This window comes from Musa acuminata, chromosome BXJ1-1, assembly GCF_036884655.1.
Source record: "Musa acuminata AAA Group cultivar baxijiao chromosome BXJ1-1, Cavendish_Baxijiao_AAA, whole genome shotgun sequence".
Classification (NCBI taxonomy): Eukaryota; Viridiplantae; Streptophyta; class Magnoliopsida; order Zingiberales; family Musaceae; genus Musa; species Musa acuminata.
The window spans coordinates 2,322,649-2,348,636 of record NC_088327.1 but is presented as its reverse complement, the minus strand read 5'-3'; the positions used below and the strand labels follow the sequence as shown (position 1 = coordinate 2,348,636).

General features: G+C 41.2%; 4 protein-coding genes and 1 long non-coding RNA gene across 8 annotated transcripts; 2 read left to right on the top strand and 3 right to left on the bottom strand.

Annotated features, from left to right (window-relative positions):
• Positions 1 to 1,398: 1,398 nt before the first annotated feature.
• LOC103979141 (uncharacterized) lies at positions 1,399 to 3,448 on the bottom strand. Its single transcript, XR_671227.3, has 2 exons — positions 3,312 to 3,448; positions 1,399 to 1,776 (listed from the first exon to the last, which is right to left on the bottom strand). It is a non-coding gene; the product is annotated as an uncharacterized LOC103979141 (long non-coding RNA).
• Positions 3,449 to 4,962: 1,514 nt separating this feature from the next.
• On the top strand, positions 4,963 to 9,250 carry LOC135599095 (probable E3 ubiquitin-protein ligase XBOS33). Its single transcript, XM_065093854.1, has 10 exons — positions 4,963 to 5,446; positions 5,808 to 5,867; positions 5,954 to 6,025; positions 6,108 to 6,286; positions 6,374 to 6,537; positions 6,628 to 6,686; positions 6,795 to 6,841; positions 6,945 to 7,085; positions 7,995 to 8,086; positions 8,296 to 9,250. The coding sequence occupies exons 1-10, from the start codon at positions 5,216 to 5,218 to the stop codon at positions 8,679 to 8,681; spliced, it is 1,431 nt and encodes a 476-aa protein (XP_064949926.1). The 5' UTR covers positions 4,963 to 5,215; the 3' UTR covers positions 8,682 to 9,250.
• A 706-nt stretch (positions 9,251 to 9,956) lies between these two features.
• LOC135599056 (E3 ubiquitin-protein ligase At1g12760-like) lies at positions 9,957 to 15,546 on the top strand. Its single transcript, XM_065093771.1, has 5 exons — positions 9,957 to 10,640; positions 12,981 to 13,100; positions 13,201 to 13,333; positions 14,489 to 14,656; positions 15,165 to 15,546. Exons 1-5 carry the CDS (start codon positions 10,081 to 10,083, stop codon positions 15,336 to 15,338), a joined length of 1,155 nt encoding a protein of 384 aa, XP_064949843.1. The 5' UTR covers positions 9,957 to 10,080; the 3' UTR covers positions 15,339 to 15,546.
• A 3,091-nt stretch (positions 15,547 to 18,637) lies between these two features.
• On the bottom strand, positions 18,638 to 20,966 carry LOC135598850 (heat stress transcription factor B-2c-like). Of its 2 annotated transcripts, XM_065093331.1 has the most exons (4): positions 20,717 to 20,966; positions 19,646 to 20,636; positions 19,497 to 19,573; positions 18,638 to 18,882 (listed from the first exon to the last, which is right to left on the bottom strand). In XM_065093331.1, the coding sequence occupies exons 1-2, from the start codon at positions 20,945 to 20,947 to the stop codon at positions 19,872 to 19,874; spliced, it is 996 nt and encodes a 331-aa protein (XP_064949403.1). In that variant the 5' UTR covers positions 20,948 to 20,966; the 3' UTR covers positions 18,638 to 18,882; positions 19,497 to 19,573; positions 19,646 to 19,871. The 2 variants fall into 2 exon arrangements, with proteins under 2 accessions (XP_064949403.1, XP_064949351.1); XM_065093279.1 differs by having other exon boundaries at positions 18,638 to 19,573.
• Positions 20,966 to 25,785, bottom strand: LOC103979191 (uncharacterized). Of its 3 annotated transcripts, XM_065093104.1 has the most exons (3): positions 24,960 to 25,785; positions 24,609 to 24,809; positions 20,966 to 21,159 (listed from the first exon to the last, which is right to left on the bottom strand). In XM_065093104.1, exons 1-3 carry the CDS (start codon positions 25,725 to 25,727, stop codon positions 20,971 to 20,973), a joined length of 1,158 nt encoding a protein of 385 aa, XP_064949176.1. In that variant the 5' UTR covers positions 25,728 to 25,785; the 3' UTR covers positions 20,966 to 20,970. The 3 variants fall into 3 exon arrangements, with proteins under 3 accessions (XP_064949176.1, XP_064949063.1, XP_009393532.2); XM_065092991.1 differs by having other exon boundaries at positions 24,609 to 25,784; XM_009395257.3 differs by lacking the exon at positions 20,966 to 21,159 and having other exon boundaries at positions 24,320 to 25,784.
• Positions 25,786 to 25,988: the final 203 nt, after the last annotated feature.

Genomic DNA, 25,988 nt, shown 5'->3' with positions numbered 1-25,988 from the left:
TTTTATTTAAAAAAATTATTGAAATATCTATAATTATCAAAGTAAAACATCTAATTTTATTTATCTTAATGTCAATGATTTTATCGATCGAAGCATAAAAATGATAGATAATAATTTTAATATTTTAATTAAGTTTTTGATGATGACAAATGATAACGTCACTAAAAGTTGTTATGGACGAGGAGAAATACCAAAGACAAAAGATAAGACAAAAGGAGAAGAAAAAAAAATAATATATATACAGAGCGGCGAAAGGAACGTTCAATATCTACATCAGTATCGATATAGATGAAAATATCGAATGTCTCTTTCGTCGCTCTACATCTACGTCAACACCGATGAATCACCGAGTAACATCGACGCAAATATATAACATCGACATCTGCGTTGTCCTCTTCCATCTTATCCTTTACGATGTCATCGCTTACTATCACAAAAAACGTAATTAAAATATTAAAATTATCTTTTTATCTATTATTTTCATGCTTTTATCAGTAAATCAATGACGTTATATTAAATAGAGCAAGATGTTTTACTTTTATAACTATAAAAAATTTAAATATAATTTTTTAAAATCTAAAGACCGAAATATAAATCTAACTAATCTATAATTAGTCCAAATCTATAATTTTTAAAAGGCTGACTCCATGACTTACACCATGGACTTCTCCATGGTCTGTGACATGAAGAGTAAAGTATAAAGCATGATGTGGTATTTGAGGCAAAAATTTTCTACCAGAAAAAAATAACATGAGGAGCAGTTGACTTATACATACCATGGAAAACAATTTCAAATATTACAAACAAGTCATTGTAAATCTTATGGTGAAAAAATCAAGAATACAAGCCAATACAATGACTTTTGCTGGAGGCACTAAGCAGATGGCAGCAGTGTTCAGCTAGGAGTGAATATAGAGTTTTTGTTTTGCTCTGTGTAACATATTTGAATTCATCTTTTTAATATTTGATCCATCTTGTTTGGATTTGATCATCCATTTCATTCTAAAGTATCTGATGGAATTGAAGGATCAACTTGAACCAAATGCAATGATGTGCCAATGTTGAAGTTGGGGGGATAAATGAGAGAAGATGGTTGATCAAGAAACAATTTGTTTATCCTGTGTTCATAAACTTATCATTTTGATATTAACTTTATCTATGGAAAAAAAATTTATGGACTTTTCTTGCCATGAATTAAATAACATGGTCACAAGAGATCAGCCAACAGGTTATATCAACCATACAGTTGGATTATAAAAAAAAGCACTTACCATGACCATGGTGGCACATGATGGCAAACTGAAAATAAGCAACATGTTCAGAGTCTGTACAGGCATCTAAAAGATGTCAACTTAAGAATAAAAACAAAAAAGTTCAAAAATCTCAATCAGTGTTAGCTCCTGCAATATGAAACAATTTTAAATATAAAATGGAACACCATGAAAAAGTGAATCCAAAAACAAAACAATGTTACAAGTTAGGTGCTACAACCCTTGGGAGTCGATTAATATCATAACGTTTCTTGTGACAACCGAAGAAAATGCTGCTAGTGAACCAGCATGGCTACCTAACGTTCTATTGCCTTTTGTTTGAGAGATGTAAGATGCTAATAGCAGTTTAAGCAATGTAATTGACAACACTTTACTCTGTCTCAAAGCTTAGGTCCATCAGGTGCCACACCGGTCCCCCTTTTTGTCTGCGATCATCATGTCTTCGGAATCATTTCATCGTTCTCTGCCTTGTCATCCTTTGTTTTCTTGATTCTATTTGATTTCACTGCATAATTTAGGCAAACAAAAGTCCAGATGATTTATTCAAACAAAAAGCCCTAAAAGAAGTAAATAACTAACCAAGAAAACCTCTTCAAATATTAACAATAGGTTAAAAGGTACAACCATATAAATGACATGCATGAAACTCGGCCTCAAGTTACTTCCAAACCAGTGCAGTGCATAAAAAAATTATATATATATAGAAGATTTTTCTGAAAGATACCTAAATTTGAAAAACCTACCATTCTATGGGATTCCAATTTACTAAACTACATCCAAATTATGATTCCACCAGATAGAGCGAACTTCAAATGTTCAGACATGTTCTCTGCACATGTTGATTAGTTATAATTAGCTTGCCTTCTACATGAGTATAAGATGTTTGAAGGAATTATATACAGTATATAGCACGCGGAAGCCAATATGTTTTAATACAAGCATTAATGTGCAACCCAGATAGTAGATTTTACTGGAAAGTTTGTGGCCAAACTTCAATGCTTCCACCATTTGAGTTTCTAGTTGCTGATATCAATTTAATCACCGTCTTGTTAGCTACTTCAAACTAATCATTGGTGTTGAACTGAGCCAAATTCTCAACTTTCAACTTGTTTAAGAATAGTTCCATTAGAATGATGACAACTTTTCAGCTTTGCAAGAATCGTTCCAACCATTCCTCAACAAAAGATTTAATGCATGTGGTGCCCATCAGCACATCTTTGTATCAACACAAGATATTTTGTAGCTGCCTTCAAGCCATGATTTCGAAAGACAAGTTTAAAGCCCCTCATGGCAGACATACATCAAGAAGCTAACTTATCAGCAATCTCATGACCAAAATGGACAATGATATGCTCGTAGTTTCACAAAGGAAGGTTCCCCTAAGGTCATGTGTTCTCTACAATAAGTGTTAGGATCTCTCCATTTTTCCTTTTCTTGAGCTACAGACTTCTGCAATTGATTAATACGCTTAGTCTATTTCCCAGCCTTCACATGAGCCTTTCCCTCTACATGTAAGTATGATGAACATGTCAATACAATATCATGTATCTGTGCCAATTTTGAGCCCACATTTCGACTCAGATAAACAGGAAGCATTCTTGTGAGTAAATACACCGATCCAAAACAAAATTCCTAACAAAATCAAAGGAGAATGACATCAAAATTTATTCAAATATCGTCGTCTTCCAAATAAATTCGTCAAATTATCCCCAAAAGCAATCATATTCAACTGATGCCATTCTACACATCAAAAATCGACTTCCAATGTAACCCTACAAATTTGTAGTATCAAGAAACTAATACCCCACTAAGAATCAAGATATCATAAGCCAAAGCAGGTCAAGGAAACAACCAATCAACGCGATTTTCGATAATAACTCCCCCCATCCCAATCAACCCGATCGCCAATACCCCCAAAAAGAAAGGATAGAGACTTCAGGACCTCGAGACCTGACGCAGATTCTTGGAAGAAACAACCAAAGAAAAGGGAAAGCTTTTTGACGTACCGCCAAAAGAAATGAGATTGGAGAAGAAATTTACCGGTAAACAAGGAAGAATGGAGGAGAAGAAGAAATCCTCCTGTCTCCGGCATTCTCGCTCCGCGTCCGGAAACGGAGGCCCTAATACGAGGTCGATCAACCCCAACGTTTAAAAATTTACGATAACGCCATTGCCACCGACGCCCATTATATATAACGGTTTGATATAAAGCTTGCAAAGCTATATCTCCGTTACAATCGATAATTATCTAATTAGCTTCCGTATATACCGGTTTGCAATTGATGGTTATCTAATTAGCTTGTATATATACCTAACCCATTTATAATGAAAGGCGGAAGGGAACACCAAATCCAATCCCTTTGAATTGTTTTGCTTTATTTTATGTATCTCATGTAGATTAATATTTCACTTCTTGTAAACTGAAGCTGATGATGCTTAAGTTGACAGTATGAGACGAGTTGGTGAAGAACATGACCTTTGCAACATACATGAAGAAGAAGAAGAAGAAGAAGAAGAAGAGCTCAATCAAAAGGGGTGGCATTAATCCAAGAAGAAGCATTTGGTCCCAGTGAGACCACTCAAGAAAAGACACAACATCATGTAGACATCACTGCTCCTTCAATGACACCATCTTCAGTGATCCCTTTTGCACCTCCATCCATTTTAGCTTCTCTGCCAGTACTGTGAAGAAGGTAAGGTGAAATAGAGAGAGGACTTTGTGTAGTCAAATCATGCATGTTTTGTTCATGTCTAAATATTCTACCTTGTGAGGCAGAGATGCTGACCCTACAAAACTTCTTACTGGTTTAGAGCCTGTGTTGAAAACATTTGCAATTCAATTCAGATATCAAGTATTTAGAGGCACTTCTCAGTTGTCTTCATACTGACAGATAAATATTCAACATCAGATTATTTCCACCTACCTTAATACCAATGACAGTGACAACCACAGCAAGCCTTTATTTGCCAACTGCATGATTGTCCTTTGCATCTTTCTCACCATCCAATCTTAATCTCATTGCCTTCTGTTTAATCTGTAGACTTGCAGCTCTGCAAATTGTTCTTGGTGATCTTGTGTCTCCAACTAAGAGTCAGAACAACAGCCTGAGAGAGTGTGAATTATTGAGAATAAGCCGTGAAGAGTGTTCTTTCATAAGTTGACATGACATGTGGACGATGAAATATCATGTCATCATCAATGCTAGGCGGAGTTGAATGCTTTCTCAACTCGACATGTTACTTATTGACTTAAGCATCGGAGGGTCAACAAGCCTACGATGCATCTTTGTAGGATACCGATCAAATCCACTTGCTTCTCTGGAGAAAAGTGTTGATGCTTCGAACAATCAAAATATATATTACAATTCTATTCAATGATGGTTTCTGCAATCTTCTCTACTCGAACACGTTTCTGTTTGAAGTTTCCTTCACTCCACCATGCTCAAAACCCTCAAGATTAGCGATTGATTCCTCTAAGCAATAACAATGACTGACTTGGGAGGATGGATTAGACCAAGTCGCACAAGTTAAGCCATTAAAGAGGACCAAACCATGTCCGAGGTTTTCCAAAGGTGACGTAGCCTGCTGTTGACAAGGTGTTCCAAGGTTGTCCCTTGCCTTGGCAGAAGTGTTCTTCCACGTTAAGATGTCAGGATTCATTTCATTCCACCAAACCATCTTTTACCTGCGTGAGACGGATGCATCAAAGAAGAATGGTGCATCGGTGTAAGAATTGACAGCTTCTGATGTGAATTCTGCGTGGGTGGAATCGGTCCTTGAGCGTGTTGCTTGACTGGGTGTGCGAGGTCCAAAATATGGAGCTTGCAGCTGACGGTTCACGCTCATGGACAAAGATAAGAACCTTGGCGTGTCTCTTTCCCCTTCCTTTGTTACTATGTCTTCCTTTGACATTGTTGCATTGTTTTGGCGTCTCCCATTGATGCATGCTATATATTGCTGAAGAGATTCTCTCACACTATCTATCTCCGTCTGAGCCGATGGGGAACTGTTTGTGGTGCTCCGCCTCGGGGAAGCGACTGATGACGGCAGCCAGGGATGGCGACGTAGGGGAAGCTCGGATGCTGCTGGAGATGAGACCAGGCCTGGCCAAATACAGCACCTTCGGCGGCTTCAACTCGCCGTTGCACGTAGCTGCCTCCGGAGGCCATTCTGAGGTCCTCTTCCTGATTCAAGCAACAAAATTTGCATGAAATATTACATGTTTACAACATTATTTTCGTCAAAAATCGGAATCTCAAACTAAGTATTCGTTCAATTTAAAGACAAGAAAAATATATATCAGGAGTGAGAACTTGCTCCTTTTTCAGCAGAAAGTAGCTGTCTGTTGATTTTGTGCACAGATTGAATCACTTTAAGTTCAATCAATCTAACATATTTCTGATTCACTGATCACTTTAGCTAACTAAATTTCTTACACATAGCATTAGGAGCAGTTCATGACTTCTCTATGCAACGTAAAGATTCTTTCTTCTCTGCTCAATGAACAGTGTGGTAAAGATTCTGTCTTCTTGCCAGATTGCTATGATGTTGCTGGAGTATGGAGCAGATGTGAACTTCAGGAACATCTATGGACGGGTGAGCACTATAAGCCTTAGCCTTCAAATCTCTATTCATCTCTTAACTACTCAAGAAGTCTTAATCTTTCTGCCCTGCACTTCAAGACTCCTTTGATGGAAGCATGCAACAATGGCTACTGGGAGGTGGTGCAGACATTGCTGCTGTATAAATGCAATGTATGTGTATATGTGTAAGCATTCATTATCTGTTCTAATTTGGCTAAATAATTAGACTACTGAACTTTGAAGTCTGTCAAAGGTTTCAAGAGCAGAGTTCCTGAGTGGCTGGACGGCACTGCACTTTGCAGCTCAAGGTGGACACATACCATGCATCAGGCTGCTGGCTGCAGACTTTGCACCTGCTGTTCCTGATGCAGCGACCAATTCTTCAGAGGATGAAACACAGAGAAACCTCCCTAATTCTTCCTATGATCAACAGTAAGTTGGTTTGAAGAGATTAAAAAATGCATCTCCAAGTGGCTCTCTTAATGTTTTGGCAATCTGACTTTTGTTTGTTTGTCACAGCTCACTCTCTAGATTTATCAAGAAGACTGCCAAATGTGGCATAACAGCCCTGCATTTGGCAGCATTAAATGGAAATGTTGATTGCGTTCATCTACTGCTTGATCTGCACGCTGATGTCTCAGCCACGGCCCTCTCACAAAACACTTCATCGGCAGCCTCTATAGGTTTTCATTCATTTAAAATTTTCTTTCTAAGTGGTTGTTACTACAATAAAATGAGATTAAAAGAAAATTTTCTCTCAAACTGTATGACAGGAGCTGGAAGCACTCCTTTGCATTATGCAGCATATAGTGGAAACCTAAAGTGTTGCCAGGCAATACATCTGTTTCTGACATTAACTTAATTTTTTTGAGAATTCCTCATTTATTTGCATAATTGGCATTGTTGGAATTGTTAAGCGCAAAAACATCTCTTTGTTCAGGTTCTTCTTGCTAGAGGAGCCAGCAGATCAGCAGTGAATGGCCATGGGTAATCTCCGTTTCTCTATGTTATTGCAAAAACCGATCTCTTTTCTGTCTGCATCTCTGGTTCTAGTCCTTATTCCTTTTTGTTTTTGTCTTTCAATTTTTAGGTGGCTCCCAGTTGATGTTGCTAGGATATATGGATGTAATGAGCTTGTGCCAGTACTAAAACCTAATTCTAATCAGACGATACCTGTCTTTCCTACAAGTTGTCTTTCCCTCCCTCTTATAAGTATTCTGAAAATTGCAAGGTACTACTAGACTTATTGTTGCACTTCACAGGTCCTGAATTTTCATAAATCTCATGGTCATTCTTAAATTTACTCACAGCAGCGTTATCTGTTTTTGTAGTTGATACTTTTATCTTGTTTATTTTATGATATGTGGACATAAAATTTAGTATCCATCATAACTGGCAAAGCATATGTTGTTCACTACTTTTTCTCTCTCTGGTAATTATAAAGCTCTGATACTGCTCATGTCAAAATAAAAATGCATTGTAGCAAAATACTTGCTGAACTTCATCATGGTGGAACATATTTAGCAGTACAATTGGATCATCGCTGAATCAAAGAATTAACTAATATAAATCTTGAAAATTTTAGTTATTTTGATGCATTTGCAACTGAATCAATTATAAGACATAAACTTGTTCTCAAATTTCTACAGCATAAGGTAGGCCCATGGGATTTTGTTGAGTTTGTTTTCCTAGCCCTTCACTTATCATGCAATTGACCCATATTTGAGTCGACCTCCACTTCCACATGTAGATTTTAATTGGAAATAAGATTATAAAGATAACAGATACTAAAATGTTTCTGATTCTTGCATGGTATAGTTTGACTGTATCAGTGCAATTACTGGTCATGCTCAGATATGTGAATCTTGAGCTAAATGTGTTACGAAGGCATGCTTATAAGGAAAAAAAGTAACTTGTTTCCCCTAAGAATCAACAAGCATACCACCTAATATCCTCTTCTTGTTTATGTTGAAGTAACAGATGCATCATTGTACCAGACAAAAATCTATCTAATATTAACTTAGCAAGCATCCAAATAATCAGAGACTGGATCACTTGAATAAAAGTTCAGCAAGTTCAGTAATTGTAAAACTAGATCTTATGTGTATCCTGAAATAATTTTTAAGACTTATCTCTGCAGAGAGTATGGATTGCATTCTTCAACTGCTCCTTCTGATGATAGTGATCTCTGTGCTGTTTGTCTAGAGAACACCTGCGCTGTAGCCACCGAAGGTAAGCATCATTTCCGATATCACCTCAGTTTGCTTTCTTCTACTTCATGCATTTACTTGTTTCATTTACTCTCCTTCCTGTGATTACACAATTTTATGTCTCCCCAACAGTGTCCTGACACTGCTAATACCACATTGGCTTGATGGTTGATGCTGAGGATAAACTCTTCTTTCTTGGGTCATCCAAATTTGCTTCCTCTTGTTCTTCAGGTTGTGGTCATGAATTCTGCACGAGATGCACGCTCTCTCTTTCCTCAACATGCAGTATGGCACCCGAGATGTCTGCACCACCTGGTTCAATTCCATGCCCCCTCTGTCGAGAAGGAATCGTGGCTTTCGTAAGGTTGCCTACTCTTCTTGTGAAGGATCTCAGTCTCAAAGGCAATAGCGACTCTCACAGCCTGAATCCAACTGCAATTGCCATCAGATCCGAGTTCTGTAAGAAACAGTCTGCAGTGGTTCCCTCAGAAGCCATTGGTCCGATCTCTTGTCCCCCACACATTCCTCCCGCTATTTCATCCTGTTCGAGGCATCAACATCCTGGCAGAGCAGAGAAAACAAGCTGCTCGACGTCAGTTCACAACGGTAGCTTGTAGTTTCTCGATCGTTTTGTAGCGCGTTGCATCTGCTATAGCCGATCGCATGGGTTCGTAACAGCGACACAAACAACAAGCATTTCATCAAGCAAGTTGTGCTCATGTACTAGTGATAAAAATCTCATTGCCCATTCAACTATTACACATGCGCGCGCACATGGAATGTACAGTCTCTCATCCTACTTAGAATCCAAGGCAATGGGAGGCTAAGGAGCCCTGGATATGCTCAATCCCGGCCGCTGGCAAGCTCTTCGATGGCCTCGACGATGGCGTGGGCCGAGACGGCCTGTGGCGGCGGAGGGCGCGGGTGCTGGAGGCAGTCGATGAGTCGTTCGACGAAAGTATAGGCTGGCCGGAAACGAAGGACGACGAGGGCGATTTGACCGATGACTCCGCCGGTGAATGTGAGTATGGTGAGAGGTTCCATTTTGGAGCAGAGACTAAGATGGGAGGAGATGTGTGAGATGGAAGAAGCCTTGGCTTCATGCATTTATAGTGTGCTCGATGGCTAAGAGCTATTTTAGGCGAATTATAAAATAAAAAAGAACCATTTTTTGTTCAACACAAAACCTTCAGTTTACTTAACAGCATAAGCTATTTTTGGGAGGTGAGTTATGTTAAGTTTTGTTGGTATAGTTAAAGAAAAAATTAATGATGCTTGAATAAGCTCGACGTGGCTAAAACTCGTGTACGAGAGAATTAAGTCGATCATCGAGAGGACTCGAGAGTTCTTTCGAGATGGATTTGGATACATACTTCGTAGCTAATTTGCATGAATATGATTTTTCGATTCGATTTGTTTAATGTTCAAGTGAGACGAATAAAATAAATTTAATAAAAATTATTTGCCTTTGATTATCGTGTTTAAAATTTTTTTTTGTAGTTGATAAATCAAGGAAATATTTTCTCCACTGCCAATTCTAATATATGGGAAAATGTTTATTGGACTATCGTCTTAGATTGATGTATGGTCATACACTCTTATCATTGGCTATGCCACCACTATGTTATCGCATCGGCATTGAAGGAGGATATTTCCTCTATCAAGTGTCTTATGAGAATTTTAAGACATCATTGGCAATTCCACCACGAAAATCTACCTGAGCTGTTATTGGTGAAATTGATGGAGTTTCCGGGCCCCGGTTCGGTAATCTCCAATCAAAACGTAGGTTGCGCATCGAGTACAGACGCGCGAGTGACAATAGTATACCAAAATAAATAAAAGACAATGGAAAACTGTTACTAATAATTGAATCCAATTTGTTTAGGATTCTTCTTCTTATGCTTCGTCTCTGAGATCCCAATTCCGTTTCGGTTCCCGTCGATCGATCGGCCGATCGATTAAGGCTCGGGTCTCGAGCTCGCTTGTCGATTCTATTTGGGGATCTTCTTCGCCGCAATGTGGTGGAGAAGTTCCTTGAATCCCGTCCTCGTCGGTGGTGGAGGGGCGTCCGTCGACCCATCCCCCCTCGTGGCCGGCGGGGACGACCGCGTCCGCCTCCGGGGCGGTGGACCCCGGCGGCCCAGCCTCCGCGGCGCGGCCCGGTTCCTCCGCCGGGCGGGCAGCCGGCGCGGCATGCGGGAGCCGTCGCTGCTGGTGCGGGAGGCCGCGGCGGAGCAGCTGCAGGAGCGGCAGAGCGGGTGGGCTCAGTCGCGGCCCGTCGTGTTCCTCGACGCCCTCTGGAATTTGGCGTTCGTCGCCGCGGCGGGCGGTGTCCTAGTCCTGAGCCGGGAGGAGACGCCGTCGATGCCGCTGAGGCTGTGGATCGGGGGGTATGCCCTTCAGTGCGTGCTCCACATTATCTGCGTCAGCGTTCAGTTCCAGCAGAGGCTTCTGCAGCGGGGCGTGGAGGAGAGGGCAAGGTGGGGTCGGGCGAGTTCGGGACGGCCTTCTCCAATGGAGATGGTGGAAGCTAGGGGTTATGATGCTGAGCAGGGTCATCATGAGGAGACGGCCGGGTAAGAAAAAGTTCATTCCCAATTCAATCTTTTCCTCATTAGTTTTGTTCTATCTCGTACTACTATTGCGTTGGATCTGAAGACTTTGATCTATTACTGACAGTTGAGAATGCCAATGATGCATGAGCGGCTCTTTAAGTTGATTGCAAGAAAACAATTGCAAGAATCAAGCACGACTTACATTAAAAGACAAAAAAAGAAAGTTGGATTAGTTTTGGATTCCGGTCATGCAATCTTGTTAGTGGTATTTGTGGCGATTAAGATTGTTTAAGAATAAAGCTTCAGAAAATTATTAGTTTTATTTATGCATGTAGGATCATATGCTTTACCATTTCCATTATATTAGTCAGAAATTTGGTCTGCCTATAAATGCATTAAGAGGATTCAGTCATTCGTTGCTGAAACAACTGGATATTTTTCTTCATAAGAATTCCTTGATATATTGATTCTTGGAAAGGATGAGTTAGGTCAATTTTTAAGGGTTCAGACTTGTTCAAGTTGCAAACTACTATATGAAGAATATGTACACAGAGCAGGAAATACATTTTCTCTATGAGGCATATAAAAGAACAGCCAGCAAAACAAAAATGCTTCGAACTATATATGGTCAGGAGAGAGTCAATCTAGACAACCTTACCCTATAACCAAACAGGTTGGTTTCCTGAAGAATACAAGACATCCTTAACATAAATGAAAATGAGCAGTTGAAGACACTGGTAAACTAGTAAATAAAAATGGGTAGCCTGGTGCACAGATCTCCCTCAAATGTACAGTTTGAAGAGGTTAATGTAGGTAACACAGGTGAACTAGTGATTCCAGCATTAATTTCATTACATTTCTTGATATGTGGGCAACTCGTTTTTCATGATAACAAATATCCATACTTTTTATTGATCATACATGCTAGAGTTGCAAGGATGGTTCTTTGAAGACTTATCTCATTTTGAAAGTATCTTTTGGTAAAGCAATTTTTCATTTCTTCTGGCAAGTACTTTAAGAGAAAGCATCATACTTTGTCTGTGGCCATATACATGGGTATTTGTTTTATATCCATATTCAGTTTAAAAGGACAAAATCAACTCCATTGCATACATGTGCATGTGGGAAGTGGTGGCTTCAGAGCTGATCCATGATAAATTTTACGCCTAAATGTAGCATGGCTTTATTCGTGAGACATGAGAGACCTTTCTTCAGATGCTTTCTTCTATTTATCCTTATCTTATTGCAAGCATGCAATGAAATAACATTTAAATATCTAACAAGCACTATCCAAAAATTATAATGTTCAAATCAGTTAGTTGTGCTATGATGAAAATACATGTACGTGTGAGTTATTTCAGATAAGAAGACAAAAGATCAAGGAAGATACAGACAGGCATAATAATTCTTTCATATTTACATACAACATGGCCATTGGTTAGGCCAAATGATGGGAACAAATTTATGCAGCTCTGTCGTTGCACCCTCTCCTACTGACCAGATCTGTCTGAGTGGACAAACCTATAAATCCATAAAGCAGCTTCTTTCAATATCTTTTGCTGGATAAATAACATTATTTGATAATTATCCATTATTTCAATTTCATGGCATTTTGCATAGAGATGCTTGATGCTATGTGTTCTTTTTTCCATGGTTTTTCTATTTAAGCTTGCTCCTTTATCTTTGTTATCTTTATTACTTTGATTTCTTTTTTCTTGTCACTTTTCATTTTATATTAGGATTCATAATCATTTTCTTTTCTTTCTTAATATGAATTCCAACTGATTTATGAGTGTAATAACAAGTTACATATGTTGATAGGTATCCATTGACTTTTTTGAATCACCTGGTGCTGAAAACAAAGCACTATGCTATTACCTTTTGTGTGTGTGTGTGTGTGATGTTTCTCTCTCTCTCTCTCTCTCTCTCTTGCATTTTTTTAGATTTTGATATATTGAACATTATCTGCTTTGGTTGATCTTACTGATTGTGGTCCCACATAAATGATCAATTCCACATATGATACTGTTCATCTTGTTCCAGAAACCGAATCTCTAGAATCCACTTAACAATTTCTTGAATTGATAAACAGGCTCAGAAGACTGCTGCATTTGCCTTTAAAACATCTGCATAACATTATTTAACTTGAAATGCCAAGTTAAATAAAATGACTATTGTTACTTTTAAGGGCAGTGATTGTTGGTCCCATCTACTGTCTTTTGAACTTGAAATCCTCACCCACATACTGGTGTCTGGAAATTTCTTTTCTTTTGGTGTACCCTAATATCCTAGTTTTAATTTTATATCCTATAAATTATTTCCCTGGACTGATTTCTGTGTTTATCACCTCTTAATATGTAGTGTTGCTAAATATCTGGAGTCAGCAAACACTATGTTCTCATTCTTATGGTGGATAATTGGATTTTACTGGGTTTCGGCTGGAGGTCAAGCATTGACACGTGATGCACCACAGCTATATTGGTTATTCCCTGAATATTTATCTTTGGATAATTGGTTTACCATGTAAATCTTTCTTATTACTTATTTTTTCCTGCTTGATCTGTTTCTTTTGTTTTTTCAGGCTTTGCATAGTTTTCCTGGCATTTGATGTGTTCTTTATCATTTTTTGTGTTGCTCTGGCGTGTGTCATTGGCATTGCTGTTTGCTGTTGCCTACCATGTATCATCGCAATTCTTTATGCTGTCGCAGATCAGGTATCTGATACTATTGCCAACTCCTTATTGTAGGATAGCATGTTCCCACTATAGATTAGCATCAGATATAGTTTTGTCTTTTAAAGGTAAAACTCTGTTGTGCTTGATCAAGACATCACAATCTTTCTGAAACTATATGAGAGATTTTTTGATTGCTAAAATAAGGTCAATAAGTTAATATCAGAGATACAAAACAAAAAGTGATTGATTTTCAATGATTGGAAATATGTTGTTTCCATATGATAATATATGTCCTTTTCAATTTTATGTTTGGGTTAATCTATTGCAAAATTTGTCTTGCAGATATGAGATTGATCTGTACATTAGAATGTATAAGGAATGGTGATAAATTTTCCCAAGTTGATGTACTATCCGGGTATTCATTTGGTTATTGAACTCAAACTTCAAGAGGCATGGTTGGGCAAGGCATATTACAGTTTTATTTGTACCATATAGGGTAGAATTGGCCTAAATGTTTAAACTGGTTGAAATGTGGGTCTATTACCCATTAAAATAAGAACAGAAGATAAGAATTTGTCTTCTTCCAATGGGTATTATACTGAGCTTTTCATATTTTTGAGATCATATACATGTATATGGACCAGAAGGGCTGGTTGGGCTATGGCAGTTTTCTTCTTTTGCCCTATAAACTGAAATTTCTGGGTTTCCCTGACAAAGTACTAAACTAAACTTCTAATATTCCTAATGTCTTTTATGTTCTAAAAGATATATGCTATTTTTATAAATATCTCAAATGAAAAAGTCATTCTTCAGAGCAGATACCCCTTTTTGAAAAACTAGCACTCTCCTTTCGATGTATTGACTGTGATATATGCAGAGCATATTAGGTGCTTACCTGATATTGTGATATATAGTACGGTTCATCTAGTCAAAGATCTGTGAAATATCTAGAGCATATTAGTTGCTTACCTGATATTGTGATACATGGTATGGTTCATCTTGTTAAAGATCTGCTCATGAAAGCTAAGTGCCCAGAGAAATAGTAAGGTACATTTTGCTGGCATGAAGGAAATCAAATTACCCTATGACCTACATAATTATTATGTTTATGACCTCGTGAATGTTGTTTTATTTTCTGGCTAACTGTCCTAAAAGATATTCAATTGTTTGTTATCTTCCTGTTTCCTCTTAAAGCAAGAAGGTGCATCTGATGAAGATATCCACCAACTTCCCAAATACAAATTCCGAAGGATTAGCAATTCTGAAAAACTTGGTGCTGGAGCACAAAGACCCGTAGGTGGAAGTATGATCGAGTGTGACACTGATTCACCTATTGAGCATGTTCTATCAGCAGAAAATGTGGTAAGCTTTCTTCTTTGATTGCTCATTGAAGTTCATGTTTGTGAGCATTTGTGCCTTGATTATTTTTCTTTATCTTTCACACTCCACTCCCCTCTCTCACGGTTTGAGATTTTAGCTGACGTTATGGTTCTCTTCTGCAAGATCAATTTAAAGCTAAAATCTACATAAAACTGATGATGGTGGACAATTATAGTTGTTGGACAGTGTTATTCTTTGTGACAGCTAACCATAGGCCGGACGAGGCAATTGCATTTATCATGAATTTTACCTGGGAGCAATAAAACATTTTTGATTTGTTACCTCGGTTCTATACTTAACTAAAGTTGTAAGTTAGCATGCATTATCTGCACATATTATTTTGAAGAAAATAGAATTCTATAGAGCCCATTGCAATAGATTATATATATGCAGAAAAAGGATCTTTGATTCTTTGTGAGATGTTTTACCCAATTCTAAGGAGTAATAAACTACTCAGTCTTACTCTACAAGTTATATTGGGCACATGCAGGAGTGCTGCATCTGCCTCTCGGCCTATGATGATGGGGTGGAGCTGCGGGAACTCCCCTGCAAACACCATTTCCACCGTGCCTGCGTCGACAAATGGCTCTTCATCAATGCTACTTGCCCCCTCTGCAAGTACAACATCGCCAAGATCAACAACCAAGGAGGGGAGGAGGTTTAGAACAAGGTAAAAGGACTTCATTCCCATTACTTCCTTTTCCAGTATTATAGCCAGTGTTCATAAGAGCCCCGTGAGTGTGTGCCGACCTGTCCTTTCTTTCTTTATATACATCCATGTCCAATTATTCCTTGTATTGATGCGATCATACGGTGTCCTGAGTGTGTGATTTTGGATAAGTAAGAATATATTTCAATCCAAATTTGTCATACGTTCACTTGCAGCATTTAATATCAGACACCAGTTTTTAGGCACCAACGAGGGCTTTACATCGTCGTTGTGGCGTCGGTTAGGTGAGTCCCATTGGTTCCCCGCCGCTTCCTCCAATTATAAGGCAGGTATGTCGGGCAGGTGGGAAATTGTTGGTAACGATTGGCTTTATCCTCTAAGCCTTTCCTGACGAAGTCAAAGCGGACACCAGAACCCACGCGTCCTTCGGAGAAGCGGTTACCCGGGACACGGTCAACGCCGTCGGCACGGGCCCACCCCTGCGGCGTTCGCTTTCGGCGAAACGGTCACCTTGGACGCAGTCAGGGCCGCCAGAATAGGTCCACCTCGGCGGCGGGAACGCCGCCGCGGGCACCGCCACTGGGATCCCGATCGCCACCCGACACCAGCCGGGCTCCTCCATTGGCTTCCCTGGCTGGGGCGGCGACGGGAGGCGGTCCACGCCGCGGCCCAGGAGCCGGACGGTCACGTGGATGACCCCGTGGCCGCGACCGCCGTGGCGAGGGGAGCGGAGGGCGTAGCTGAGGCGGCGCAGATCTGAAGGCGGCCGGAAACCGTCGAGGATGTCGGCGGGAGGGATCCGGCACCACCCGAGTCGCGCGGGGCCGCCGAGGGTCTGCTTCGAGAGGACGACGATGTAGACCGCGGCTCCGTCCTCTCCGCCGCCACCGGCGGCGGCGGACGTTTCCACGCTTGAGAATGAAGAGTCCAGCGGCAGGCGGACCGTGTCGCCCCAGTCGGGGTTATGGGCACCGTGTTCGTCGACGCGCGTGCGGTGGAGGGAGGAGGGGAGGCGGTCGCAGTCGGGGGAATAGAAGAGGGCGGCGTAAGGGCGGAGGCGGCGGCCGGGGAGGAGAGGGGAGGAGGGGTTTTTGAGGTCCTGGGCGGAGATGACGGTGATCTCCATCGCCAGCTCAGCGTCGTTGCCCTTCATCGAGGGCGAGGCGGCGGCGACGTGGTGACAACGGGCGGTGGTAATGAATGGAAGAGTGGAGGTGCAGGGAATGGAGCTCATGAGGGAGGAGCGGGAGGGGTGCGTATGTCTACTGTCATACATATAGAGAACGAGAGAAGGAGTTCGGAAGACATATATATAGAGAGAAAGAGAGAGAGAGAGAGAGAGAGAGAAGAGGCGAAGGGAAGAGAGAAATTTCTGCGCTGTGGAAATTGAGGAGAAAGGTGGCGCGTTGAAGCAGGTTTTGGCGGTTTTGGCGCGTCGAAGGTGGCCGAAACTAAAACTTGGAAAGAAATTTGTTTTAAAAAATGAAAATTAAGGACTAATTATTTTACCACACATATATATATATATATATATATATATATATATATATATATATATATATATTAGGTAAAAGAAATATAGGAAATACTTTGAATGGCTTGGTATATAGATAATGAGAAATTATTATTATTATTATTATTATTATTATTATTATTATTATTATTATTATTATTGTGGTGAGCTAATAAAGTAAACATATGCCAGATGAGATTTCTGAATCACAATCCTTAGTAAATGGGTTTGGTATATTATCATCTAAATAATATTTTAAGAAAAATCTTAAAGGTATGGGTGAGAGGATGAATAGGAATTTTAGATATACTCAATCAATAGAGAATATTTTATTATAGAATTTATATTTCGCTTTATGCACATAGGTAGGGAAATAGTTTCGAAACACATAAAATCTTATGTGTACTTTTTATTTATTTATATTTATGTTTTATTATTTGATATCTTTGTTGTTGTTTTCTTACGAGAGCATTCTTCATCGACCCCACCTTCGTAATGGAGCGTAGACAGCATGATGGACGTGGTGGCGTAGACAGCATGCTGGACATGGTGGAATGATCACAAGCTTGTCTCGGCGACGGGGCGGAGGCTGGTGAGCGCGGTCGTGGTTGGTTCCGGCGAGCTTCCTCGGATAGAGCGCAAAGCTCGTCGATCACTGCGAGAAACTACGTAGAAATGCGGATCCCGGCGACCATGTTTCCGACAAGGGCTTTGACTAGTTCTTGAATCCAAAAGCACGCGGCTTTCATCTTATTCCACGCCGTTTCCAGTGCACACGAAGTCAGATGGCCGTCACGATCGAAGAGGAGATTGCGGATTCCACGGGACTCCATCGTGTGTGTGTGTGTGTATGAGCCGCAAAGTCCTTGTCAGTTCACATGCCCGATGAATAACTCCTCGTGAGGAATGATGGTAGCGCTGGTTAATTAGATTCTAGAGGACTATATTTATGACTTGAAATTTAGTTAAGATAGAGAAGTGATTAATAAATTATGATTCTTTATATAAATATATCATATTTTTTGATAAGAAATATATATTGTCATTAATTGTCATGTAGTGTAAAGGAGAAGACGAAGGTCATCCTTTCACGTGAGCAATGGTCTAAGCCTAACGTGAACAAGAGACCAAAAGAAGGTTATTGGAGACGGTTAGAGATTATATTCCTATAGAATATTTTATGAAATATTATATTCTTTTACGATCAAGTATAAAAGTGTGTTTTCAACACAATAAAAAGGGGCTTACCTTTTTAAACTACTCACGTAAGTATTTATATATCTCGAGTTACTAACTTGGGCATCTAAGGGATTGGGTCAAAAAACCTTTTTCGACCTCGATCTTTATGTATGTGGCACCTCAGACAATCCTATGCATACATATTTAAACCACGTCAACGACTTCTTCCCTTATTATTTTTGATACTAGAAGGAGGGCTCGATGTTGTAAGCACACCCGCTTACTAACCCTCTTAATGAATGTGGTACTGACATCCTAAGAGCACCCGAGACCTGTTGAACAATCCACCGAGGGAGCACTTCGCTCCCTAATTGAAGAATTCAACGAACCGCACAACCGCTCTACCCTACTTAAATTTGAGACCTAGTAGACGAATTTGACGGAGGATTCCTTACAAATCTAACTTGACGTTTGGAGAAGATGCGACTAGAGTTCCAACTTAGTAAGTGCAAAAATGATCGATATGCGAAGACCATTTTGAAAAGCGTAAAAGTGATCGATGCACAATGACCATATCAAAAAATATCAAAAATAATCAATGTGCAAAAAATCTGACTTGCATAAGAAAAAACTCGCTATGGCGGGAGATACAAGACAAAATGTGTCCGAGGCGCACGAGTTAAAAAAACTTAACCTGTATCAAAAGAAACTCGCCACGATGAAAGGGACAAAATGAAATGTTCTTGAGGCACGTGAGTCAGCAAGCTTGACCCCAATCTTCGCCCGAGGCATGAAGGTCGAGAAGAGTGACCATCACCTCTGCTCGAGTAGTCCATTGGCATGACCCTTATAAAATGTACAGCTATAAAATTATTAATGTTAATCGCCAAATTTCATGCCCATCCCCACACATCATGAATAGATTTAGTATAGCAAACCATTAATTGGGTCAATGAGTCGATAACCCTAACCATGCAAAGTTTCTAAAGTTAGAAAGATCAATTGAATGTGGATGCAGCACCACAAGAGAATCATCATATGGGCCACAGGATTTCTACCAACCCTTACTTGATTGCTACTAAGCAACTACACTCCTCATTCTATGTTCGACAAAAAGAAAAATGATAGGAATTCGATGATACTGAGGTTACAAAAAGGAAAAAGAATTGATGATAAGGTCAAGCATATTCTTTATTCATCACTCGAGAGGGATTTATGATAGGAAGAAACCTAATATAACACTGGAATCTGACACATATCTAAAGAGGGTTAAATTGGTATAATATTGAATTATAATGATTCAAAACATTATTCTTACTCTTAACTACTTGTAAATATAAAGATTTCTTATAGTAGCGTTTCTATGTAAAGAATAATTCTCAGGTAGACTCGATCAATAAGGATTAACCTAAAGATTAAGAAGGGAAAGGAGGGCGAGTTAATTAAGTTTGAATTAGTACCAATTGGGATGTCAAATCCAGCTTGTCAGCACCCAAGATGACGCGGATCATCCTCTGGTACGAACCCTAAACCGCGTCTGTCATAAGCAACACGGATTAATTATTGGGTGCACCTGAAACAAGAAGGTAACAAAGTGAGAGAAACTTACGAGAGATGAAGGGATGAGACCTCTCCCACGCGTTCGATGACCGCGTCCCTGAGTTCAAACAAGATATATATATATATATATATATATATATATATATATATATATATATATATATATATATATTACAAGACTCCAAAATATCCTACTAAATTAGATAAAATTTTTATCTCATTATTACTAAGTACTATTTTATGTGCAGTTAGAAACACGTGATGTCGCCCCGCAGTCACGTGCGCGCCCCGTCGTCGATCGGCCGGTCCGGCGTGATGCATGCTTTCCGGGACGGCCGGGGGCAGTGGATGACCCACGGCTGCCGGCCGCCGCGTTCTGGCGACACATCCTTCTGGTTTGGCCACGCGGATTCGACCGACTCGGTTTTTACCTCCTGCGATACGGGTGGGCCGTCGCCGTCCTCCAACCGAGGTCGTTTCACCCCGATCGACACACCGAAGAGTTTCGGGCTTGCTCCCGGCGGCGACGGAGGCACCTCACTCTTCGTGACTTCTTCCTCCTCTTCCACTTCCTCCGCCGCGGGACCAGGTGGCATCAGCTCTAGCAACGGCGCGGCCGCCTCCTGGCCTTCCACCCCTTCGCCGCGCTCCTGCCGGCCCGACGCGTGCCTTGATATTAGCGTTGCGATCTCCCTGCATAGCTTCTTCATCTGCGCCACCTCGCGGGAGAGCCGTTCGTTCTCCTTCCTCAACCACGCGTTCTCCTCCCCCAGCTCCGCCTCGCCGCGGGGACGCGTCGTGGCCGTGTGCGGCGGCGGCGGCCCGGAGGAGGAATTCGATGACAGCACCTGCTCCTCGCCCGAGTACGTCGACGATCTGGCCCGTCGCACATGCGCTGTCCCCGGGATCGTGGCGGGCGCTAGCGGTGGCGCCGCCGTCGAGATCTTCCTGCGGTGGATGTCTTGAAGCAGGCGCTTCTCGCCTCTCCTGAAGCAATCGTTGGCGAACTCCCATCGATCCGGCACGATCTTCCGAAATCCCTAACAGATCCCCCCAAGAAACCTCAAAAACACATCAAAAAACCGCAAAACAATCGAACATACCCGGGAATTAGACATACATAGGTGTTGAGTTGGCGGACGAAGCTGGAGAAGTTGTTGTGCTTGAAGTACTTAGGGAGGAGGTCGCTCGCGAACTCCGCCGGCCGCCAGACGACGAACGTCGACCCGTCCTCGTTCCACGAGATCACGTCGTCCACCGCGGGGTCGTCAACTAGCTGGTACGTCTTTGTCAGGAATGGCGTCGGCAGCGACCGCTGCTGCCCCTCCGCCGGCTCCGCCGCAAGGGTCATCTTCGCACGCCGCTCGCGAGTCTTCACAGTTCGAAAGGCGACGGGGGAAAGTTCTTGAAGCTTTCTAATAGGTTCGGTGGGCAGAGGAGGAATTGTAATGGAGTAAGCGGAATATGATCCAACGGCGAAGGATGATTCGGTGGATGGATCAGACCGAGAAGCTTCGATTCGGTTCCTCTTCTCGAAGGTTCGACGACAGCGCGTGCCCGTGGCTGCATATGATGGGTTGAGACGTGGAAGGGGCGGATCTTTTGCAAATATGATTGCATATAAATAATGAAAGGCGGGCGAGGCACGAACACGTCCGGATGTGGAGGGAAAGAGAGACGGGGGAAGGAAGAACACCGAAAACATAAAACATGTGTAGAATGGATTACATTTACGGCTACTACAAGTCAAATTTGAACATGTGGAAAATTGAATTAGTGGACTTTCTGAAGAACTTGTAAGCAGATGTCATCTTCTATCATAGGATAAGAATTTGTAAGCAGGAGATAGATAAAGTGGGAAGCTTTTAAAAGTAAGAACCAATGGCCACTGGTCAAAGTTAGGAGCAAAAGCAAAGGCATGGGAAACAGCTTGGTGCAGTCTATAATTAATTTAAGTGAAGCATGAGGAAAGATAAAAGACATCCTGAAGGACATGAATAATCTCACAAGGCTAGTTTTAATGATGTTTAGATGAGCTTTTCTACATCCTTGAAGAAAAATGAGCAGTTTGAAACCAAGAACATACAACTGAAGCAAAGTTCCAGAAAGCCAACTTTAACCCTCTAAGATGGGGTATTGGATCTTCCCAATCATATGGAGGCAGTAACATCAAAAGATGCTCATAAAAGAGAGGCATTCACCACCAAAGAATGATAGTAGTAAGGGCAGGAAGACATTTAATGTCAAGCAACTCATACAGTTGGGGAGCAGAATCAACAGTCAAATGATTGGGAGAAAAGTTCTAGATGCTTGAACTAGGAAGTAAATGACCAAAATACATGTAGCAAACAACAAATCTGCAACTTGTAGCAGTTCATCCAGTTCAGAGACTTGTAATCATCAAAAGGTAGAATGAAAGGGAAAGGATAGATTAATTGAATGGAAAATTTTGTTTCTAAGAGTTATGTACTGCAAGAAAGAAGAGAAGGAAGAATCTTGAACTTCATTTGTAAGGAAAAACATATTGCAGATAGTATTGGCATGATACAACAATCACATGACTGATTAATTATGACATTTTGGTGCATCCATCTCTTAAATTAAACCAGAAAAGTACAGGAGAAAACTTCCTGAGAAGCAGATTGTTTAAACATTTATCTTCTTGATGGATTTCAAGTAATGAATGAACTTTGAATATTCATTTGACGATAACCAAGGAAGTAAGACACACAGAGCCGATCGCAAACAGGAGCTATCAGATGAGAATAGGAAAATCATTAACCAACATTAGAACTATGAAACACAAACTAGGAAAATCATTTACTCGTAGAAAGGAAACATCCACGAGTCGAAGAAACCTGAAACACCAATTAGCAAAAGAGACTTATACATGAAAATTAATCTGTTTGGACAAGCAGAGTCACTTAGATTAGCAATCAAGCCACTGATGATGAAAGATAACAATAAAAGTTGAAAACAGGTACAAACAACATGCCACCAATCAAAAAAAAAAAAAAAGGTTGGTAAGTCGATCTCTGTTCAATGCCATAAAAAGAAGCCCCATTCATCCTATCAGCATATCAGAAAGTAGAACTCGATTTCTGCAGAGTCTTAAGAGACCAAGCTGCCCGAGAACTGAGTAGCCAATGAATGGTGATGCTTGACACAGACGTATATCATTAGTCTCCAACTCAATTGCATTTTCTAGAAGCAGAAGAACATTTTTCTTTATCTAATTTGACTCAAGTGGATCTCATCAAAAAATAGATAATTGTAATGATCAGAACAATGACTTAATTCTCCAAATGAAATGATAAAATCAATATGACTTCGATTTTATGACATTTACCCTCTTTTCATTGGTTACCTCATAAGTTGCAACAACAACATGACTTACCTAACAAATGCTGTAAAGCCTTTCATTTTAATTAAAAAGAAAAAATGTTCCAGGAATCATATAGAAAGCTACCTATTGAAAAAGAATGAATGGTAAAGTTCACCAAAATTTTCTACAAAATTAAATCCTCTTAACAGAATATCTTTCCTAACTGCAAGTGTTCTAGATTACAGATATAAAATGGAAAGGGGCACCTGCTCTAGTAGGTTGGTACAATAGCTGCTTGAAAAAGGACAATCAATCTTTCACATTTAAAACATACTAGAAAGATCATCCAGATATAAATTTCCTTTCTTTAGAGATGCTTTACTTTTGAGCAATGAAAGAATAGAAAAAGCAAATAGAGAGAAAACACTTTAGCATTCCTTAGGGTTGCCTCATAAACTATGAAGGGTTTACTCATGTAGAAGCAAGGCTCTAAACTATTGTATTAGGTGTATTGCTGGGTTTCACACAGATCACAAAAAGAGGAACAGGTGAAGACAAGATCATTTGCTTTCTGCACGTGCAATTTCCTAGGATGCAACTCAAGATGTGATACCTTAGGTAATGAAGCAATAATTAATGAGGTGGATTCCTTTTACCTAGATGGCGTTTGGTGTGGCCCAAACATCAAACTTGTAACCATCAAGAATTCTCTGCAGTTGGGATGTTGTAAGTAAACTTTATTAGATCTCTCACCCAAATTAAACTACAATATCCCCATCCCTTTCCCTGTTACACTCACCCCTTCTTCAGATCTATATACTAATGACATATCAACACTTACTGGGTACAAACTGATACTTTCTTTTTTATTATGAAGAAGTTGCATGCTTATTTTGATGATGCCTCTAACATTTCAAAGAAAGGTAATTAGCTTTGTAACTTTAAGTTTTAGTTATTTTCATTTTTTTTTTAAATCCTAGATCATCCTTGTCCAAGCTTAATTGTCAAAATTTCAAGCAGCTCCAATCACAGACAGGAAAAGAAAGATATCTTGGTAAAAAATTGTAAGATATTGTGTGCCCATGTTGAATTGGAGACAATACATATGCCAAGAACTCATAAAGCAAACTATTTTGATGATGCCTCTCACATTCAAAGAAAGGTAATTAGCTTTGTAACTTGAAAGTTTTTAGTTCTTTTCTTTTTTTTAAATCCTAGACCATCTTTGTCCAGGCTTAATTCTAAGCGGCTCCAATCACACACAGGAAACAAAAGATATCTTAGTAAAAAAATTGTAAGCAATTGTGTGCCCATGTTGAATTGAAGACAATACATAACCAAAGAACTCATAAAGCAAACTAACCATACAAGGAATGATTGCATTGATGATAAATAAGATAGAAGTGTCAAGCTCCTCAATCGAAATTAAATATCCAATTACTTTAACATTGGTGAGTAACAAATAATCCAACTCCCATCTTTCTGAAGGCAATGTTAAACAAAATAAAAACTCAAATCAAGACACAAACAAGAAACCAAATCGATATAAAGTGAGGATTGACATGGTCAATATGGACCAAGCAAACATAATCCACCAAGCTAAGAACAAAGCTATCTCTTTTACAAGGTCAGAGAAATGCAGAAGATCACCCATGAAAAATAGACCACCAAACAAGTCAGATCTAACCTGAGATAACCCAATCAGCAGCAGAACCATAACCGGTGGTGCAAAGAACTGGAGCACCACCAAGCAGAGGTAGTGATTGTGTAGAAAAACTTTTGCTCTCCCGTAATCCATGTCAGGCACCCGGCTAGCGTGCAGCCGCTGATACCAGCTGACCACGGCCTCGTTAAGGTACATTTGAACATTAGGACGGAGCACCATAAGCTGCAAGACGGCAGAAGCAATGAGAGCCCAAACTCTGAACTCCCTGAACCAGACTGACCCGACCTCACCACCAGCCGGCACCACTGCCACCGGGATCACCCAGAGAAGCGGTGCAGCGGCCGCTGCAAGGACGGCCACGTAGAGGAGAACCTGGTTGAGGGCGCCACACGAGACCACTGCAAGGTCCCACCGGAGCTGATCCGTCCCGAGCCAGAAAGCCCGTGCCGCTCGAGATGCCGGCACGAAGAGCAGCCCCACGAGGACGCCGGCGAGTACCGAAACCGTCGCCTTGGTGGATCCGGCGTCGACCCCGCCCAGCTCGAAATCGAAGAGATAGGGGGAGAGGACGAAGACTATAAGTAGAGCAGAGAGGAAGCCCAAGAAGCCGGCGACGAAGCTCAGTTCCTTCTCCGACCGCTTGGAGGCGGATCGCTCGAGGGAGAGCTTGGAGAGTAGAAGAAGGAGGTGAGCGACAGCGAGAAATGCGACGGCAGCGACAGTCGTGGCAGCGGGGGAGGGATCGGGAGGAAGAAGGAGACGGAGGATGGCAAGATCTGTGAGAGCGACGGCGGAGGCGACGAAAGCGGCGCGGAAGGAGGGGAAGAGAAGGCGGGTGCGTAGATGGGAATCGGAGAGACGAAGGCGGAGGAGCTGGGCGTTGCCATCGTCAAAGCCAGGAACACGGTGGTGGGAGGCGGAGGAGGATCTGGGCCGGCGCTTGGGATCAGGGGGGGCGTCTGGACCAGAGGGACGGCGAAGGACGGCGCGGAGTCCGTCGCCGCCGGGGTTATCGGGGTGAATGTAGGTGTGGAGGCCGTAAAGGAGGAGGGAGGGGAGACAGAGGGTGGTTGAGAGGAGGGCCGCGGCAGCGGAGGCTGCGGCGAGGAGGAAGAGGTGATCGAAGGGGGAGGCGAGCATGGCGGGCGAGGAGCGGATTAGAGCTCAGAGCCGTAGATTGGGTTAAATAGCAAAAAGGGTCTCGGGTTGGAAAGGGGCTCTTATGGTCCGTGATCGACCGGCGGTAGAATCTCCTCAAACCAGACCGGTATCATTGTTTCGGACCCGCCGAGGGCCTCACTACCGCCTAGTTTACAGGTAGGTACACTGCTCGTTTGTGCGAGTACAGGTTTTTTGTTTTGCGGTGAACGAAGAAGTCAATATAATCTCCATCACTACATC